Consider the following 20,914-nt stretch of genomic DNA (forward strand, 5'->3'; position numbering starts at 1 on the left):
GGCATCTGACAGGGCGGTTCCTGGTCCGACCCAGCACAGGTCACATAGACTCCTGGTACCATGAAGGACTCATGCTGAGTTAACAGAGGACCCAAGAGGACTTGGGCAGAATGTGGTATTGAAATTGATGGCAGGATTTAGAATCCTATCTGAGATTTAGGTTACTTTCCATAGTCAGAGCTCAGTAAATGTTTGATGAGCAAACAAAGACATCCCAGGATCCCTGTGAGGTTCCCCACAGGTATCTCAGCATCATTTCTAGAGCTAAGGTCCCAGAGTGCCCAGCGTCCATCACTAGGGCTCTTAATTATGAGAATCCCTAAGGGAAAAGATGCCTCCAGCGCTGTGGCCTCCCCTGGCATCACGTCCCTAGCATTCGCCAGGAGGAGACAGTGTCCCACGGGCTCAGGAGCGTGTCCCTGTTGGTGAATGTTCTCTGTTCAGTCCCATCCCTGTTAAACTAAACGAGCCTGTGCATCCATAGACTGGTTCTCAAAACCAGTATCTCCTGAAAAACGTTCCCTAGGACCTCACAGTTGACAGTCTCTCTCATCAGCTGTGTTGAGGACGTGCAGTGTGGCACAGTGCCCTCATTACAGCTGTGACTCTGAGGCTAAGTAGCCATGTGGACCTAGACAAACATCCTCCTTCTGAGTCTTTCCTCATTTGTCAAGGAAAAAAGACAGATCGCAGACCTGATGTTCTATCATTTTTATTAATTTTTATTGACATTTGTGGTTTTCTGTTTCTCTGAGCCTTGATCACTGACTTGGGTTAGAAGTCCTCTAGAGGGAACAAACGTATGGACACAAGCAAGGAAGGCAGGGGTGGGGGTGGGATGAACTGGGAGATTGGGATTGACAGGTATACACTAATTTGTATAAAATAGATAACTAATAGGACCCTGCTGTATAAAAAAATAAATTAAATGTAAAAAAAAAAGTCCTCTAGGAAGAACTGGGTTTTCTTTTTTTTCTTTTTTGCGGTACACGGGCCTCTCACTGTTGTGACCTCTCCCGTTGCGGAGCACAGGCTCCAGATGCGCAGGCTCAGCGGCCATGGCTCACGGGCCCAGCCGCTCCACGGCACGTGGGATCTTCCCAGACTGGGGCACGAACCCGTCTCCCCTGCATCGGCAGGCGGACTCTCAACCACTGCGCCACCAGGGAAGCCCGGACCTGGGTTTTCAATAACAGTAAGCACACCATCACTCAACACATGAGAATAATTAAGAACAGCTGCATACAACTAAAACCAGCTTCATTTGAAATACAGTGTTTAGATTGCTTAACCCTGTTATAGCTCCTAAACTCTGGCTTGAGAATGTGGCTCTAGACGTCCACCTCAGCTCTGGTTTTCTTTGACCAGTCCAGCAGTGGGTTGGTAGATGGGTCCAGCCGATGGTTCTGTTTCATCAACCTGTCATCTTCTTCCTTTGGCATGTTTTAAATGATATAACCTTTACATTCTCTAAACCTTCTGTCATTGCTGTCTGTGAACTTTCCAGAGTAAAGTACATTTTGAGGAGAGAATAGTTTGTGCATTTATCTATGATACTGTCATTCCTTGGTGTTTTTGAGGAAGAGTGAGAGAATGTGTTTCTGGGTGTGTAATTAAATAAATAACATGTGTTCTTTTATCCAACAGCTGAAGCAATGGAAGGCATTTGAAGAGGAAAACCAAACAGTCAGATGCATGGCCAAATATTTCAGCACTCCCAGCAAAAGCTTGCACACCCAGTATGGTGAGGAACAGAGTTGCCACGTTAGAGGAGAGAAAAACTCCATGGAGAGACTCCTCACAGAAGTAAGCGAGACCCTGCCTGCTGGATTCTCTATAAAGAGCTCCAGTCATGCATTGGTGGGCCCCATATGCCTCATTGCTAACATTCTTTCTCCTCCTCCCATTTCCCCAATTCCTAGCCATTCTGGTCTCCCTTAGCAGCAAGCAAAACCTCAGCGTTTCGCCAGTGCCCCTCCCATTGCTGACCCTCACCCACTTCATTCATTCATTGGACAGATGTGTGCCAGGCATTGTGCTAAGTGCTGATGAACAAAACAAACAGAGTCCCTACCTTTATGGAGCTCACAGTGTAGTGGAGGAAATAGATACGGATCAAGTAGCCATATAGTTATAAATGGTGATAAGAATTATGAAGGGAAAAATCAGAGTGGGAAGAAAGAGTGGTGAGGACAAGGGAACCTAATTTAGAGTGGTTGGAAAAGACTCTCTGAGCTGAGAGCTGAAGGTTAACTACAAATTAGCCAGGCAAAGAGTGCAGGGAAAAGCATTTCAGGTGTGGGGAACAGCATTGTAAAGGCCCTGAGGAGTAGTGGATGCTAGCTTCTGCTGTGTGATACACTCTTTCTTTACATAGAGTAGTGCCCTTGTCTCCAAGATCCTATGGGGCTCCTTACTGTCTTTTCCAGGTGCTAACTAGAAATCTCAATCATCCTACCAACCCAGAAAATTAAGAGGTGTCTAAAGATGGGGAGGAAGGATGAATAGAGCTTCTGAATATCGCAGTAGCGCCAAGGCAGAGACAAGGGAACCCCCAGTCCTCTTTCTTCTGTTCTTCAGCCAGATTTGGCACCTCTCCCAGAACTGGGCAGAGTGATGTGGGCTTGAAGAAAGCACATGGGAAAGCTTGAGGCTGCACTGCCTCAGAGAGGAGGCACGGGGCCCAGAGGAATTAGCCAGTTTTTTCACACTAACTAAATTATATTCCATATTTTTGTTTTAGTAGAGAACATACCTGAGTAGGTGCTATATGGGAAATTATGCTTTTTCATATTGGACTGACACTGGGTGCCAATAGTCCCTATGCGAAAGGATGGTGTGATGGGGACCTAAGGAACGTAACCAATGAAGGGATTCAGCTCCCCAAGCACCCTCAGTCCCTCGCACCATTCCCTTGGTTCTGGACCTTTTTTTCCATCAGAGTAATACTAGTCCTTTCTTTACTATTTCTTTACTATTCTTTACTATTTCTTTACTATTTATCAAGCATTCAGGACCTTTTTTCAGAGCCAGATTTCTTCCCACCTGGCAAGGGAGTAGCATTGCCATTGATACTCTCCGAAGTCTTCAAAGAAACATTTTTTTTCAGCTAAACAGAAGGCCAGAAACTTGGCGAGAACACCCAGGATGGTTTTCATTCACAATCAGCTAATGTTGGAACAGCCAAGTGGCCTGACTCTTTAGCCTTATGGTAATTTGTGACGTTCTTTTTGTACTCCTGCCATGCTACCCTGTTTCCCATGCAGTGACTGAATCCGCTCTACCAAAAAGATGCCTTGAGTCTGCAGAGGCAGGGCCCTAAGAGGGAGCAGATGCTTAGGTAGTAAAATGCTGGACTCCTGTCGCCGACACCCCACACCTGAACACTTTTCCCAGAGCAGGCCTGAGAACCAGCAGCCCATCCCAGAGCCCTGTGGCAGGCCTAGAGAGTTTCCGGTATCTGAATCCCCAGCTCCAGCACTGCCCAGTGGATGAACACAAGAATCTCTCCTGCCTCCGTAACCCCAGCTTCTCGGCTGTATTTCCCTCCTCTGCAGCCCCTCTGCTGCCCCAGTGTCCTCCTCCTACTTTCGCACCATCTGGGCAGTCCATCTTCTCATTCTTGCCTCCCTTTCCCCATGGCAATGGTCCCCAAAGGCTGTTTGGGGCAGCATCCATCCCTGACATCCCAGGCTGTGTGGAGGCCAGCAGGTAGAACCTTCCCAGAGCTTGAAGAACCTCCCTTCTACGCTCTGCAGCAGAGGAAACTCACCTTTACTTTTCTTCCTTGAAACACAGAAAGAGGGGGAGATTCCATTTCTCCCTGTGGCCTGCACCTTATGAAACATGCCTGTGGATGTGTTGCTTCCCTGGGTGTGCCAAAAGTGATCATTAATAAGCTCGTTTCAATGCAGCTGCCATGGTCAGTCAGATTTTGGTCTCACCGTGGCAAACCACGCTTCTGATTAGTATGCAGTCATGGTGAAAACAGAGTCCCACTTCCTTTTCTGTAAGAAGGGAGATTTACTGATTAGGCTGGTGTTTCTAAATCTGTCACCAGCCAGCTTCAGATGTTTGGTTTGCTAGAGAAGAGTATTATTCCCAACTCAAGGTTTATACTGTTTTCCTATACTCTAAGGAATTTGTGGGTAAGGCACAAAAAGGCAGCACTCATATGGTAGTTCTAGCTGTAGTTTTTTAAGGAACCTCCATACTGTTCTCCATAGTGGCTGTACAGGGAGATCAGCTCGGTGCTTTGTGACCGCCTGGAGGGGTGGGATAGGGAGGGTGGGAGGGAGGGAGACACAAGAGGGAAGACATATGGGAACATATGTATATGTATAACTGATTCACTTTGTTATAAAGCAGAAGCTAACACACCATTGTAAAGCAATTATACTCCGATAAAGATGTAAAAAAAAAAAACAAAAGGCAGCACTCAGAGTTCACTTGCTGGGGTAGCTGTCATCAGCTGATGGCTCCCTCCCAGCTCTGTGAGGCGGTAGGGCCTCCTGAAGCCAGCGTGAGAATGTGCCAGGTGGGCTTCACGAGGAAGGGCTGGTGAGGAGGAAGAGAGTTGGGGTCCCTCCAGTGCAGCCAGCGCAGTCACCCCCGTGAGATGCTCAGAGAGATACCTGGCACCACCCAGATATCACGAAGAGCCTGAGTGAATGTCTTCCTGTTACTCACCCGCTCTGCTCCTGGCGAGTCCTTGAGTCACCTACACTTCCGCGACAACGCCCAGCTTACCGCTCTGTGGCTGAGGAAAAGGGAGAATGAGCAGGCAGGTGCTCAGCTGCAAGTCCTTCCGCTTATTCACCAGTTGCTCACTGGTTCGGAACTCCCTCCTGAGGGTAAGAGAAGTCTAAACCAGGATGACACTGGGAGTACCAATAATCAGAAAAATCACCTTCCTGCTTATAAGTAGGGAGCAGTAGGTTTGCCTTGGAGTTGCTGCCAGAAGACTCTTGCTGGACTAGTTTACCTAATTTACTGTTCCCTCAAAGGTTCACTTCTGGGCAACTCTTCCATATCTACTTGAGAAGAAACCACAAATTCAATTCATAGGCAAGTTGTGTCAGGAATCCGAAAGAAGGGAAACAGCCTTTTACTTCTAGGGCATAATAAATGGACATCCAAATGCTCATCCTCAGCTTCTAAACAGGATGACAGCAGAGAGGCAGCATTTTGGTATTTGGACAAGCACTTCTCATTATCTTCTCCAAACTCTCGACCCCATGTCATCTGCCCCAAGACCCATCAGCTCCCCACGATGATCTCTCTCCTGCTCCACTGCTTTTGAACATCAGAAATTCCAGAAGGTGGACATCAGGTCTAAACCAGACGATCAGCTGCTGTAGCACCGAAGGATGCTCAGGGCACACCCACTGCTGTTACTCTTCCTCCTACTTCACGCCCCATGGTCCTGCAGTTAGAACAGGCACATCTCTGCAGCTGTCACCTGCCAGCCTCCCGGGCACTGCCTGTTTATCAGCTGACAGCCATGCAGCAGGTAGGCAGCTCACCAGCAGAACTGCCCAACTTCATTTATCTTCTGGGCTCCCTTCTAGTTCTACTGAATCAAGCTATCAGGGACTTAGGCCCAATAATCCTTTTGTTTTTTTTGAGCTTCTCCAGTAATTCTGATGCCTGCAGTCCTTTGGGAGATACCGACAGCTGATAGTGCCACATTGGTAGCTTTGGCCTCCTACCCGCAAGTTCCAGCCAAGGGAGGTGATAACACCAACCTGAGATTCTCATTCCCGCCTAAACCGCCCCCCCCACTCCTGGCTCCAGTCTTTTCACTTTGGCCCAGGAATCTCCATCCTTCCTGTTCTTCCCATTTTCTAGGCTGTTTAGCAAGTGGCAAAATGCTTGTTTCCCTATTCCTTCATTCCCTTCAGAGATGCCTCAAGGTCATCTGTATTTTGCAGAAGTATGATAGACCCAGAGTTGGGCCATCCCAAACACTGTTCTGACTGGTGTCCTGCAGAGTGACCTGACCCCCTGTGTTCTGAGCAAAGTTGAGCGGGTGCTGCAGCAGCCAGCAGGCAGCTAGACTGTGCCTCCCCTGACCGCCCTTCTCGCAGACAGTGCCACAGTCTGGGGATATATGGGGAGACTGAGATCATACAGCAGTAAATCATAGTAAACCGTTACTGAGCACACGTGGCAGCTCTTGTGCCAGACGCTTTGTATGCGTCATCTCATTTCACCTCACGGAGGGACCTCCTCAGAGCCTAAGATCACCAGCTAATACGTGGAGAAACTGGGATTTAAACCAATGTCTTCTGATGCCACCCTTTCTCCAGCATGGGAGACAGTGTGAAAGCCCTCAGCAGCATCTTTTGTTGATGGTTTTGCTTTTGTTTTACAGAAAAATGCTGTGATTGAAAGCTTGCAAGAACAAGTAAACAACGCCAAAGAGAAGCTGGTGAGGCTGATGTCAGCTGAGTGCACCTATGACCCCCCCGAAGGGGCTGTCCCGCCTGCCTCTTCCCACAGCAAGGACATCCTGACTGCAGCCCCTCCCCATAGCCTAGCAGCTCAAGGGTCTTTGAAATGTCTCCCTGACTCCAGCCTGGCCACCCAGGACTCCCAGAGTACCTCAGCACCCGCCTCAGGTGTACAAGGCGTCAAGGGGCCTGTGGAGGACACCAGCCCCTCACCGGGGCAGAAGGAGAAAATTGCTGCCTCCCAAGACTTTTCTGACCATTTAAATTTGGGCTGCAGCCAGAAGCCGCGGGCTGAGCAAAGCCAGGGTGTGGAGAGAAGAGACCAGGTACCCATGGCCCTCCAGCAGGGTCTCACGCCAGGTGGAGAAGGCTCTGTTCCCCAGAGACAGGGGCAGCTGGAGAACTCAGAGGGGCCCCAAGCGCGACCGTCAAGGGTGAATTCAGTGATCAGGGAGAAGCTTCAGGAAGTCCTCCAAGATCTGGGCCTGGGCCCTGAGGCTCCCGTTCCCCGTCCCCCGTCCTGTCCCCAGCAGCCCTGGAAGAGCAGTGCCTGCTGCAGCCCCCAGAAGATGCCCCTCTCCAAGGAGCTGGGCTTCAGCCCGTACATGGTGAGGAGAAGGGGCGCGGCACAGCGGACTCGCTCGCACTTGCCAGGTTCTGTGCCCTCCTCTGTGGGGCGTCGGGTAAACAGGGCTGATTCTGGGGCACGCACTGGGCGAAATGTGCAGGACAGGGACAGTCCCTGCCTGGACCCCCAAACTGCAGATTCCAGAGTAGCAAGACCCTCTTCCGGGAAGCCCTTACTGCTCCCAGCTCCTCAAGGCAAGGCAGACTCCCCGGAGGGCAGCAAACAGTGCCAGACAGAGCCCCAGGGAGCCGAAGGGAGCCGCGCAGCCCTTTCTCACCAGCCTTCTGGTCCTGGCCGGGCGCTGTGCCCCGCTGCCCCACGCCGAGCCAGAGCCTCGCCGGACCTGCCTGAGCAGCGGCTGCAGCGGTCCCCAGTGCCCCCAGGCTGCCCTTCCCTGTCTCCTCCACACAGCTACCTCGACACAGAATCCAGCAGCTCGGATGAGTTCTTCTGCCGCTGCCACAGGCCCTACTGTGAAATCTGCTTCCAGAGCTCCTCTGATTCCAGTGACAGTGGCTCGTCAGACAGCGACCCTGAGCCTGCTGGGAGGCTGGCTTCCTGGGAAAAGCTGTGGGCCCGCTCGAAGCCTGTCGTGAACTTCAAAGATGACTTGAAACCCACACTGGTGTGAACAGCAGAGCAAGTCTGGACATAGAGCTCTGTCCGGGACAAGCCATACCATGGCCTGTTGTGGCCTTCGGGGAATAGACCAGTGCCTTGCATTGGACCAGCTCTTACCATGTTTCAGCTATGCTCACTTGAGCACTGTGGTACCTGGAGCACTTCTCGATCTATACAAAGAGGGGTATTGCCTGTCTTGTTCCTACCTCACCGCATTCCTGTAAAAGACTCCAGCCGAGTGCCCATAAAGGATACCCTTGGATAAAAGGTGCTCAATGAGCACAGAGGGTCTTCTGTCCTGGTCAGCCTATAATGTACAGAACTCTTCATATATACCCGATGGATGGCTGGGTGGACAGACAGATGGAGAAATGGAAGGAAAATTTCTGCAGAACCAGAGTTGTGAACTGTGATCCACCAGACTGGCTTTTTGGCGGCAGACCTGCTAGGAAGGCGTCTCCTGTGTCTTTGGGTGGCCCGCTCTCGGCAGGGGCTTGTTTTGTTTCTGCTCAGCTTTGTGAACGGCACCACCCCTAGGTCCCAGCTTCCAGCCAGACTCAGCTCAGAGCCAACTGTACACCTCTATTTGGTGTTCATGTCTTTATACCATTGTGGCACCTCAGCATCATCCCTGAGACAGTCAGGTGTCCATGGGGCCACAGGTGACCCAGATCTCTCTCCTGGGCTCAGATGGCACCGGAGGCCCACCGCATTGACTTTGCCAGTGGTGCAGTTTTGCAATAGCAGGAAGCACGCACTGGCAATCTCTGTTGAGGTTGGGGAGGCCCTGTTGGTCAAGAGGATGCCAACTAGGGCTACATGACCACTGATGGCTACATAAACCTAAAAACAGAAAATGGGAAAATAGAAAGGAAGAAATGGGGGAGAAGGTAGGAAAGAAAACAGGTTTTGAACATTTACCTTGAGTCTAGCATGGTACTTGGAAATATCAAATATCGGTAATTCCTTATGATAACCCCATGAAGTAGATACTCTCGTTCCCACTTTTACAGATGGAGGTGATGAGGCTTAGAGAACTGAGGTAGCTTCCCCAGCGTCACATTGCTGGAGAGGGGCCCATGTAGCGGCCCATGTGAGACTTGGCCACAGCTCACAGGACTCCAAGTGGGTAGACTTCCCTGGGGCACATCTCTTCACTTGTTCTTCTGGGAGTGGTGGGCAGAGCATGGCAGGCCAGACAGCAAAGCAGGGGTAGTGTAGGAAGCTGCAGTGCACTCACCCTGCAGTCCAGGATGACAAAACTGGGCCCCTCACCTCGGGAAGCAGCCCTCCACTGCCTCAGGGGCCCACTCACACCTCCCACGGCAGCTGGGGAGTTGGTGAAAGATAAGTGCCAGGATCTCATCTGCTGCCAGAGCCACACGGAGAACACAGCTGGGTCCCCTTCACTTGTTGCTGAGCTAGTTGTCGTTTACAGGCTGTTCCCTGCCTGTTCACTTGTGCGTGCATCTGTGTGTGTACTTATGCTTGTGTGCAGGAGTTTGGGCCTCTGTGTGCAGGAGTTTGGGCCTCATTAGGTATGTCTGGAGGGGAGCACGTGGCTTTAAATGTCTCACAGAAGATGTATCACAGACTCTTGGTGGACCTTGTGAATCTCCAGACACTGGACCAAGAGGCCCTCCTGGTAACACAGCTTCTTCTATTGTCTACTTTTAAATACAAATATCATAATTTATTCTGCGTGTGGGCTTGTAGTTTCTGCTTGTGCTGTTTGTATGCTGTCCAAGTGAGACCTTAATAAAAGAAATGGCTCTCAAGGCAAGTCTCTTCAGAAATTGTAGTTTGGGGCTGGGGAGGAGGGGCACAGACAAGACTGAACCACCCAAAGGCGTGGAAATGCAGCAGCCATTAGAGTTGCTGCTGGCTTACCCTGGGTTCCAGGTGTATCTTCTACCACACTTCCATCTGTAACAGATTCTTCTGTGGTCTCCCCATGCAGCTTCCTATCCCAGAAACACCTGCCCCAGTGGGTAGAGGAAACTCTGGAGACCCTCAGTTCTTCCCACCCACTGGGGATCCTGTGGTTGGGCTCCACCTCCTTCAGCTCCTTTCCTCCCAGTATGTCACCGCTAGCAGCCTACTGTTCAGTAGTGTGGAATATGCAGGCTCTAAACCTGGCAGTGCTTCTCTCACTCTCTCTGCTCCTACACCCTCAGTTCCCTCATCCCAGCCCTTCCACATCTCCATCTCTCTTCTATCTAGACTTTCTTTCCCCTCTTTGTGCATCTTGTGAATGACTCATCCCTCAAGGCTCAGAGCGTTCCCAGGTAAAAATGACATCCCCTAGTTAAATGAAGAAAGATGTTTTGGGGACCAGGCTTCACACTTAGTTGTATAGAAGCTTCTAGCATCCATTTTTCCTAGAATGACTTTGTAACACTTGCTAGACTTTGTTGAAAAGATGGAGAATCTACCCTATATTTTCCTTATTTATCATTTGGTTTGAAAACTGTATGCCAAGCACCACAACTTCCTGCCCCAGAAAACTGTCTCCAAATCTATTGCTTACTGTGTACTACCTCCGCACCCACTGCTCACCAGCTTCTTCCCTAGATCTTTTACTCAAGACCAGCTAATCCAGTGATGAAATTCTTGGAAGGATGAGTATGCCATGACTTCTGGCCTGCTCTTGATTGTTATGCTCTTGAAGAAAAGGCAGAAACTTGGTGCAAAGAAATCCTAGAGAAGTAAACATTGCCTCTGCTATTGTCATCGGGGCTATGCCTGTCTCTGTTGGTCGTAAGGTCTGGCATGAAGCCCAGCCTGCTTCTTACCCAAGTATATGTTGCTTTGCTGATTGAAATCTTAGGGTTGGAGGTGTCCATCCTGATCCCAAAGTCTGCCCCTGTCTCTGGCCCGGGTCAAACTCTCTTTCCTTAAAGGATCAACTTGGCCTCCCCGGAGCTCAGGAGAAAAGAGCATCAGATGTAGGAGGCATGTTTTTAACGAACCATTTCACTTTGAAAACGGTAAAGAGAAAAGTCAATGCACATTCCACAAAAATCTCTTCTGTGTCTATATTTATTTTATTATATTTAGATGTGTCTCCTTCACAGATTGCAAGTTCCTGAAAGCACTGAGTGTGTCTTCTGCATCTTTGTATCCTCAAGAGTAGCCAACAGAGAGCTTTGCACAGAGTATGAGCCCAGTAAATGTTTGATGGATGGATTTCTGGGCAGATAAGTGGATGAAACAGAGGAAAACAAACAAAGGAAGGCAGAGAACCTGTAATGCAGCAAAAAGGGAGGCAGAGCCATCTGGCTTCACTGCCTTTCTATGAGGTAAGAGCAAGAAACAACATCACTGAAGAACCCAGAAGTAACTGAATTCTGAAAAAGACAGTACTTTAGGTCTCTTAGAGGGAGGTGAGGTAGAGTGACAGAGTTACTGGAAGAGAAACGAAGTTACTGTGTTAAAGGTGTTCTCTTAAAGATGCTTTCCTCACAGGCTTGTAACTAAGTAGCCAGCAGTTACAACTGCTGGAGGACAGTCTGTTCATCTTTCTCACCATCATCTTCCTGAGTCCCCTTTCCCAGAGCCCCAAACAAAGCAGTTGTCTCTGTTCCCTCTGGCTGCTGCATGTCTCCCAGTGACAGCCTCTGGGCTTTGTTAAGGGAGGTCTTAATGCAGAGATGGCAGCCTTGGGACTGAAAGCAGGAGAGAGGTTACTTGTCCTCAAGCTTTGCTCTTCCTCACATCTGGTACCCACTCTGATCTCTTCCTCCGTGAATTGTTTCTGATGTTAGCATCCCCAGCCGAACTGCATTTGAATAAGGGAACATCTTAGAATGTTCAGTTCACTATCAAGTTCACAAAGAGAAAAGAAATGCCAGTGTCACGAGGCAAAATAACCTGTTACAAGTTTGACAAGATCTGGGGTCAATGCTTCCCAACCCTTTTCATTCTTTGACTTACCTTTGGATGTCTAAATATACTAGCAAGACACGTAGGTTCAGAGAATAAGTGCTTGGGAAGGGCCCTGGAAAGGTCTGTGGGTGACTAAGAGAAAAGCAAGAGGGCATGGAAAAAGGAGGGAAGGAGGGCAAGAAGTGCAGAAAACTGAGAGAGAGATGAGGGAGATGGGGTGAAGGAGGAAGACAGAGAACCAAAGACACCCTGCTTAGCTTTGTCCGTGGACATTGTCTCTCTTGTAAATGAATGTGCTGGTTCCGGTCCCAGCTGAGAGAAAGTGGGGCTCACTTCTATGAAGAAGGGCAGGGAAACCCTTGCAGAGCCCTTTCTTTAGTGTATATGTAACTATTGGTTCATTTCTCTACTTTGCCGCTAGACCGTGAGCTTCTTGGGCCTGCAACTTGTTATAATTATCTGGGTGTACCCAGCAGCCAGCACTGTGCCTGGTGCATGGGTTGATGCTCAGCAGATGTTTGTCAAAAGAAATCAAGACAAGAGTGGCCTCGCCAGAACTGTCTCAAGGGGGACCCCAGGGAGGCCACTCATAAGAGCTGAGGTCACCTGGGAAGCAGGGCTTAGATGTCTCATCGCGGACTGAACTACAGTGCTGTTGATTGACTGAAGTTTAAATGCTCTGTGATAGTGCCCGGACCCTTTCTCAAAAGAAGGCATTTCAGATGGGCTCTCTTCTCCACTAATTTTTGTACAGTAATTTTCCCCATGAACTGCCAGGGCTTAGAGTCACCCATGTGACTGTGTGACTTTCAGCAAGTTGCATAACCTCTTTGTAGCTCAGTTTCCCCAACTGTAAACTGGGATAATAACACCTACCTCATACAGACATGAGGGTTAAATAAGTTAATATTAATTATTGATTTGAACTCTGCCTGGCACATAGTAAACATTATATAAGTGTTTGTCTTAGAAAGTTGTTTGGGAAACACAGCTTTATATTTTAAAAGCCTCTTTATGTTTTCTTGCTTTATTCCAAAATTCCCATTCGTGTGTTCAATTTGTTCCTGATGGAAGGGGCTTCTAAACAGATCTGGTAACGTGAGGATGGCCCACTTCTAGTACAGCAGAAATTTCTCCCTGAACCCCTTCTAGGTCAGGTTCACTTACTGTGGGGTGAACATCCACCTGCAGGACTCAAATATTAGGGCAGGCCTAGGGAAAAGTACAGTTGAAAGTCAGGAAATCTGATTTTTTAGGGGGGAGCCAAAGACAACTATTTTCCTTTACAGAAATATTATGCACTTTATAATAGACAAAAATATATAGGGTACCTACTATGTGCCACTTAATACTTGTCTTATTCAAGACTTAAAACAACCCCACAAAGTAGTTATTTCTGTTTTACAGATGAGGAAACTGTAACTGGGAGAGGTTGGGTAACTTGCCCAAAGTCACACAACTCGTTAGAGGCAGAGCCAAAGTTTAACTGAAATCTGACTTGATTCCAAAGCCCTTTTAGGACACCCCAACGCTGGTTCCAGAGCATGTGCTACAGGCGTGCTACCAGAAGACAGAAGGAATTTCAACCTGGCAGGGCAGGGACCCAGACTGAGGTTTTCTCAGGACACCAAGGTTTCCTTAGGAAAAGCAAGCTGGTCTGGTTCTGTAAGCCTATTGCAAAACCCTTCATTGCTGAGTCATTGAACAGCATATTCACGGCTGGAAGGGAGCTTTCTTTTTTTTTTTTTTTAACATCTTTATTGGAGTAAAATTGCTTTACAATGGTGTGTTAGTTTCTCCTTTATAACAAAGTGAATCAGCTATACGTATACATATATCCCCATATCTCCTCCCTCTTGCATCTCCCTCCCACCTTCCCTATCCCACCCCTCTAGGTTGTCACAAAGCACCGAGCTGATCTCCCTGTGCTATGCTGCTGCTTCCCACTAGCTATCTATTTTACATATGGTAGTGTATATATGTCCATGCCACTCTCTCACTTTGTCCCAGCTTACCCTTCCCGCTCCCCATGTCCTCAAGTCCATTCTCTACGTTGGCGTCTTTATTCCTGTCCTGCCTCTAGGTTCTTCAGAACCTTTTTTTTTTTAGATTCCATATATATGTGTTAGCATACGGTATTTGTCTTTCTCTTTCTGACTTACTTCACTCTGTATGACAGACTCTGGGTCCATCCACCACACTACAAAAAACTCAATTTCGTTTCTTTTTATGACTAATATTCCATTGTATATATGTGCCACATCTTCTTTATCCATTCATCTGTCAATGGACGCCCAGGTTGCTTCCATGTCCTGGCTACTGTAAATAGTGCTGCAATGACCGTTGTGTACATGACTCTTTTTGAATTATGGTTTTCTCAAGGTATATGCCCAGTAGTGGGATTGCTGGCTTGTATGGTAGTTCTATTTTTAGTTTTTTAAGGAACCTCCATACTGTTCTCCACAGTAGCTGTATCAATTTACATTCCCACCAACAGTGCAAAAGGGCTCTCTTTTCTCGACACCCTCTCCAGCATTTATTGTCTGTAGATTTTTTGATATGGCCATTCTGACTGGTGTGAGGTGATACCTCATCGTAGTTTTGATTTGCATTTCTCTAATGATTAGTGATGTTGAGCATCCTTTCATGTGTTTGTTGGCAATCTGTATATCTTCTTTGGAGAAATGTCTGTTTAGGTCTTCTGCCCATTTTTGGATTCGGTTGTTTGTTTCTTTGATATTGAGCTGCATGAGCTGCTTGTAAATTTTGGAGATTAATCCTTTGTCAGTTGCTTCATTTGCACATATTTTCTCCCATTCTGAGGGCTGTCTTTTCATCTTGTTTATGGTTCCCTTTGCTGTGCAGAAGCTTTTAAGTTTCATTAGGTCCCATTTGTTTATTTTTGTTTTTATTTTTATTTCTCTAGGAGGTGGGTCAAAAAGGATCTTGCTATGATTTATGTCAGAGTGTTCTGCTTATGTTTTCCTCTAAGAGTTTTATAGTGTCTGGCCTTATATTTAGGTCTTTAACCCATTTTGAGTTTATTTTTGTGTATGGTGTTAGGGAGTGTCCTAATTTCATTCTTTTACATGTAGCTGTCCAGTTTTCCCAGTACCACTTATTGAAGAGGCTGTCTTTTCTCCATTGTATATTCTTGCCTCCTTTATCAAAAATAAGGTGACCATAGGTGCGTGGGTTTATCTCTGGGCTTTCTATCCTGTCCCACTGATCTATATTTCTGTTTTTGTGCCAGTACCATACTGTCTTGCTTACTGTAGCTTTGTAATACAATCTGAAGTCCGGGAGTCTGATTCCTCCAGCTCCATTTTTCTTTCTCAAGATTGCTTTGGCTATTCAGCATCTTTTGTGTTTCCATACAAATTGTGATATATTTTTTTCTAATTCTGTGAAAAATGCCATCAGTAGTTTGATAGGGATTGCACTGAATCTGTAGATTGCTTTGGGTAGTATAGTCATTTTCACAATGTTGATTCTTCCAATCCAAGAACATGATATATCTCTCCATCTGTTTGTATCATCTTTAAGTTCTTTCATCAATGTCTTATAGTTTTCTGCATACAGGTCTTTTGTCTCCTTAGGTAGGTTTATTCCTAGGTATTTTATTCTTTTTGTTGCAGTGGTAAATGGGAGTGTTTCCTTAATTTTTCTTTCAGATTTTTCATCATTAGTGTATAGGAATGCAAGATTTCTGTGCATTAATTTTGTATCCTGCTACTTCACGAAATTCATTGATTAGCTCCAGTAGTTTTCTGGTAGCATCTTTAGGATTCTCTATGTATAGTATCCTGTCATCTGCAAACAGTGACAGCTTTACTTCTTCTTTTCCAATTCGGATTCCTTTTATTTCTTTTTCTTCTCTGATTGCTGTGGCTAAAACTTCCAAAACTATGTTGAATAATAGTGGTGAGGGGCTTCCCTGGTGGCGCAGTGGTTGAGAGTCCGCCTGCCAATTCAGGGGACACAGGTTCGCACCCTGGTCCGGGAAGATCCCACATGCCGCGGAGTGGCTGTGCCCATGAGCCATGGCTGCTGAGCCTGCGCGTCCGGAGCCTGTGCTCCGCAACAGGAGAGGCCACAACAGTGAGAGGCCACAACAGTGAGAGGCCATGTACCGCAAAAAAAAAAAAAAAAAAAAAAAGTGGTGAGAGTGGTCAACCTTGTCTTGTTCCTGATCTTAGAGGAAATGGTTTCAGTTTTTCACCATTGAGAACGATATTGGCTGTGGGTTTGTCATAAATGGCCTTTATTATGTTGAGGTAAGTTCCCTCTATGCCTACTTTCTGGAGGGTTTTTATCATAAATGGGTGTTGAATTTTGTCGAAAGCTTTTTCTGCATCTATTGAGTTGATCATATGGTTTTTCTCCTTCAGTTTGTTAAAATGGTTTATCACATTGATTGATTTGCATATATTGAAGAATCCTTTCATTCCTGGGATAAACCCCATTTAATCATGGTGTATGATCCTTTTAATGTGCTGTTGGATTCTGTTTGCTAGTATTTTGTTGAGGATTTTTTATCTATGTTCATCAGTGATACTGGCCTGCAGTTTTTTTGTGTTTTTTTTGCGGTACGCGGGCCTCTCACTTTTGTGGCCTCTCCCGTTGCGGAGCACAGGCTCCAGACGTGCAGGCTCAGCAGCCATGGCTCACGGGCCCAGCCACTCCACGGCATGTGGGATCTTCCCAGACCGGGGCACAAACCTGTGACCCCTGCATCGGCAGGTGGACTCTCAACCACTGCGCTGCCAGGGAAGCCCTGGCCTGCAGTTTTCTTTCTTTGTGACATCTTTGTCTGGTTTTGGTATCAGGGTGATGGTGGCCTCGTAGAATGAGTTTGGGAGTGTTCCTCCCTCTGCTGTATTTTGGAAGGTTTTGAGAAGGATAGGTGTTAGCTCTTCTCTAAATTTTGGTAGAATTCTCCTGTGAAGTCATCTGGTCCTGGGCTTTTGTTTGTTGGAAGATTTATTTTTAATCACAGTCTCAATTTCAGTGCTTGTGATTGGTCTGTTTCTATATTCTATTTCTTCCTGGTTCAGTCTTGGAAGGTTGTGCTTTTTTAAGAATTTGTCCATTTCTTCTAGGTATCCATTTTATTGGCATATAGTTGCTTGTAGTAATCTCTCATGATCCTTTTTATTTCTGCAGTGTCAGTTGTTGCTTCTCCTTTTTCATTTGTAATTCTATTGATTTGAGTCTTCTCCCTCTTTTTCTTGATGAGTCTGGCTAGTGGTTTATCAATTTATCTTCTCAAAGAAACAGCTTTTAGTTTTATTGATCTTTGCTATCATTTCCTTCATTTCTTTTTCATTTATTTCTGATCTAATGTTTATGATTTCTTTCCTTCTGCTAACTTTGGAGGTTTTTTGTTCTTCTTTCTCTCAGTGCTTTAGGTGTAAGGTTAGGTTGTTTATTTGAGATGTTTCGTGTTTCTTGAGGTAGGATTGTATTGCTATAAACTTCCCTCTTAGAACTGCTTTTGCTGCATCCTATAGGTTTTGGGTTGTCATGTTTTCAATATCATTTGTTTCTAGGTATTTTTGATTTCCTCTTTGATTTCTTCAGTGGTCTCTTGGTTATTTAGTACTGTATTGTTTAGCCTCCATGTGTTTGTATTTTTTACAGATTTTTTTTTTTCCTGTAATTGATATCTAGTCTCATAGCGTTGTGGTCGGAAAAGATACTTGATACGATTTCAATTTTCTTAAATTTACCAAGGCTTGATTTGTGACCCAAGATGTGATCTATCCTGGAGAATGTTCCATGTGCAGTTGAGAAGAAAGTGTATTCTGCCACTTTTGGGTGAAATGTTCTATAAATATCAATTAGATCTATCTGGTCTATTGTGTCATTTAAAGCTTGTGTTTCCTTATTTATTTTCTGTTTGGATGATCTGTCCATGGGTGTAAGTGGGGTGTTAAAGTCCCCTACTATTATTGTGTTGCTGTCGATTTCTCCTTTCATGGTTGTTAGCATTTGCCTTATGTATTGAGGTGCTCCTATGTTGGGTGTATAAACATTCATAATTGTTATATCTTTTTCTTGGATTGATCCTTTGATCATTATGTAGTATCCCTCCTTATCTCTTGTAACAGTCTTTATTTTAAAGTCTATTTTGTCTGATATGAGAATGGCTACTCCAGCTTTCTTTTGGTTTCCATTTGCATGGAATATCTTTTTCCATCCCCTCACTTTCAGTCTGTATGTGTCCCTAGGTCTGAAGTGGGTCTTGTAGACAGCATATATATGTGTCTGTTTTTGTATCCATTCAGCCAGTCTATGTCTTTTGGTTGGAGCATTTAATCCATTTACATTTACATTAGTTATCAATATGTATGTTCTTATTACCATTTCTTAATTGTTTTGGGTTTGTTACTGTAGTTCTTTTCCTTTTCTCATGTTTCCTGCCTAGAGAAGTTCCTTTAGCATTTGTTGTAAAGCTGGTTTGGTGGTGCTGAATTCTCTTAGCTTTTGCTTGTCTGTAAAGGTTTTAATTTCTCTGTCGAATCTGAATGTGATCCTTGCTGGGTAGAGTAATCTTGGTTGTAGGTTTTTCCCTTTCATCACTTTAAATAAGTCCTGCCACTCCCTGGAAGGGAGCTTTCTAAAGCTACCCAGTCACTCCTGCCCCCTTCAGGAAGTTAATGCCAAACACACGGGATATTGAAAACAAGCAAGTCCCTTGTTTAAAAAGACCAAACCCAGTCCTCCAAGCTGAAAGTGTTTTCTCAAGTGTCATGCCCTTTAAGTGGGAGAAAAAGATGATGCTAGGCAAGGGCCCCAGAAGACCCCATGATGACTTGAAGTGGTGCAGACCACAGGGCTTCTGCAGAGAATGGGGGAGGGCCATAGAATCTCTTCCACCCAGGTCTCTACATTGCTGAAAAACTTTCATTGTTCCCACTTCCTGCAGGATGAACTGTCACCTTGCTTTGGGATTCGAGGCCCTCCCTTATGGATCTCAACCCTCCCCCATTCTCAACTTGCCTAAAACTCCCCTCCTGGCTCCTGCCAAATGGGTTTACAGTACGTTAAGCAGAGCATGCCAGCACCCACCTCAGGCTCTCACTTTTGTTCACACCAGCCCCTCCCTCCCTCTAACCACCCCAGCCTAAAGTGACCTTGCGTTCCTCTGACCAGTTTCAACTGGTCTCGGAATTTATTATCTTGAGCTGTTATATAAGTCCTTCATTGTTAACTTTTCACATGTTCATTTCTTGCCTCTCCTACTAGATTATTAGGGACTGGAGGTCAAAAGCCATGTCCAATTTATCATTGCACGTCCACAATATCTTGCGCAGTGCCTGATGCCTCATAGATCTCAATCAACATTTCTAGGTTTATTTTGAAGACTGACCAACTCTCTCTTTGTTCCCACCTTTCTGTTTGTACCAAGTGGGTCTTGAGCAAACAAACAGGAGTTTGCAGTGTTTTTTTCTCAGACTGTACTTGAAGTATAGCATTTCAGAGGATCTCTGCTGTCTCATTAGTTGAGAGTCCATTACATGCCAAGCATTATGATAGAGGCTTGCAGATAATGCTGGAAGAAATCAAGCTAACAGGACCCAAGTAGTAAGATCCCTAAAACTCTGGACCCAATTTCCCCAACATCCTCAAAACAAACAAATACAAATCAGCAGCGGTGAAAGCCACTCCTCTGGATTGTTCCCATCTATGAACACCTACAGAAAGCTGAAGCCTCCTTAAAAAAAGGGACACCAGGTTGTTTCTGCTGTTGTTGCTACTGCTCCCACCATAAAATATAATGGAGAGTCGGAAACAGGATACAGATCTGTCAACACATTCTTCTGATGTCACAAGCAGGCACTTTTACACTCAGGAAAAGGAGGCCAGGCCGTACCAGTGGAATGCAGCCAGATGTCTTATTTCCAACAGTTATCCCTGTCACTCTGGAACTACAAGAGTCTCACGACTGGCCCAGTGTGGCCTGGGTCTTGCATACAGAAGCCACTGCTCTCAAGCCACATGCTAAAAACTTTCTTCCATCTGAAGTCCTGCCTATAATTTCCAGGACATCCCAGATCAAGGTAGGGTCTTGACATTAGTATTTTAAGTTCCCAAAGTGATTTTCATGTGCAGCCAGAGTTGAGAGCCCCTGGGCTTTGGCTCTGATCTCCTGGGACACCAGAATGAAGCTTCTGGGTCCTGCCACCATCTCCATCCCTACGCTTTGCCCAACTCCTGGCCTGGAGCAATCCTACCCCTTCCTAAGCATAGACCGCAGGGGTTAGGAAGGTAGATGGATTATAAACATTCTATTCTCCCCTTACTCTCTCCACTTCTCTCCCTTCATCTCAGGTGTAGGTCCCTCTTCCTCCATGACCCTTTCCCGCACACCTCAGCCCACTTCGCCCTCCCTCTGCAACAGCAATGATCCAACAGCTGCCCAGCACACACTCACTCATGTGAGGCTTGCAGCCCCTTGCATGGATATTCATCTCTCTCCCGAAATCACAAACTCCTCGGAGACGAGAGCCATTGTTTTTTTTTATTTTAGTGGTTTGAGAGATGGCCATTTTTTAAAATTAATTAATTTATTTATTTTTGGCTGCTTTGGGTCTTCGTTGCTGCACGTGGGCTTTCTCTAGTTGTGGTGAGCGGGGGCTACTCTTCATTGCAGTGCACGGGCTTCTCATTGCTGTGGCTTCTCTTGTTGCAGAGCATGGGCTCTAGGCGCAAGGGCTTCAGTAGTTGTGGCATGCAGGCTCAGTAGCTGTGGCTCTTGGGCTCAGTAGTTGTGGTGCTTAGTTGCTCCGCGGCATGTGGGATCTTCCCTGACCAGGGATCGAAACTGTGTCCCCTGCATTGGCAGGCAGATTCTTAACCACTGCGCCACCAGGGAAGTCCAAGAGCCATTCTTTGAATGTCTTTATGCTCTGACAGGGATGAGCATGGAATGCTGTGTACACAATAGACATAAGAGGTGCTTAAATATTAATAGAGAGAGAGAGGGAAGGGAATGAGAGAGGATAAATTCTTATTCAACAAATATTTATTGCACTTCTATCATAAAGCAGGTGGAGAAACAGTGAACAAGTAAGTAAAAGATAAAATTTCCCAGATAGTGGTAAGTGTAATAAAAAATAATTAAATCAGGGTAAGGAGATAGGAAATGGATGAATAAATAAATCAAAGAGTGAATTTATCAAATGTCTAGTAAATGCAAACTCCACAAACATTTAATTTACATCCACCCAGGGTTTTCCTCACCAGCTTGTACAAAAGCAGAAGGGGGCCACTGAGTGTCTATATTATTTTGCTAGGGCTGTGGTAACACCACATA

At 46.2% G+C, this 20,914-nt stretch overlaps 1 protein-coding gene and 1 long non-coding RNA gene across 4 annotated transcripts in view; one reads left to right on the forward strand and one right to left on the reverse strand.

Annotated features, from left to right (window-relative positions):
• GPR156 (G protein-coupled receptor 156) overlaps nucleotides 1–9,209 on the forward strand; it is a 93,959-nt gene extending 84,750 nt beyond the window's left edge. For all 3 annotated transcript variants that reach the window (XM_004278535.3, XM_033403311.2, XM_033403312.2), the window contains 2 exons: nucleotides 1,648–1,806; nucleotides 6,377–9,209. In XM_004278535.3, the coding sequence (XP_004278583.1) occupies nucleotides 1,648–1,806; nucleotides 6,377–7,714 (1,497 nt within the window). In that variant the 3' untranslated portion in view covers nucleotides 7,715–9,209. The remainder of the gene's footprint in view (nucleotides 1–1,647; nucleotides 1,807–6,376) is intronic.
• On the reverse strand, nucleotides 1,814–7,611 carry LOC117196100 (uncharacterized). Its single transcript, XR_004476108.2, has 3 exons — nucleotides 7,499–7,611; nucleotides 4,690–4,847; nucleotides 1,814–4,007 (listed from the first exon to the last, which is right to left on the reverse strand). It is a non-coding gene; the product is annotated as an uncharacterized LOC117196100 (long non-coding RNA).
• Nucleotides 9,210–20,914: the final 11,705 nt, after the last annotated feature.

Source organism: Orcinus orca, chromosome 5 (genome assembly GCF_937001465.1).
Source record: "Orcinus orca chromosome 5, mOrcOrc1.1, whole genome shotgun sequence".
In the NCBI taxonomy this organism is placed as follows: domain Eukaryota; kingdom Metazoa; phylum Chordata; class Mammalia; order Artiodactyla; family Delphinidae; genus Orcinus; species Orcinus orca.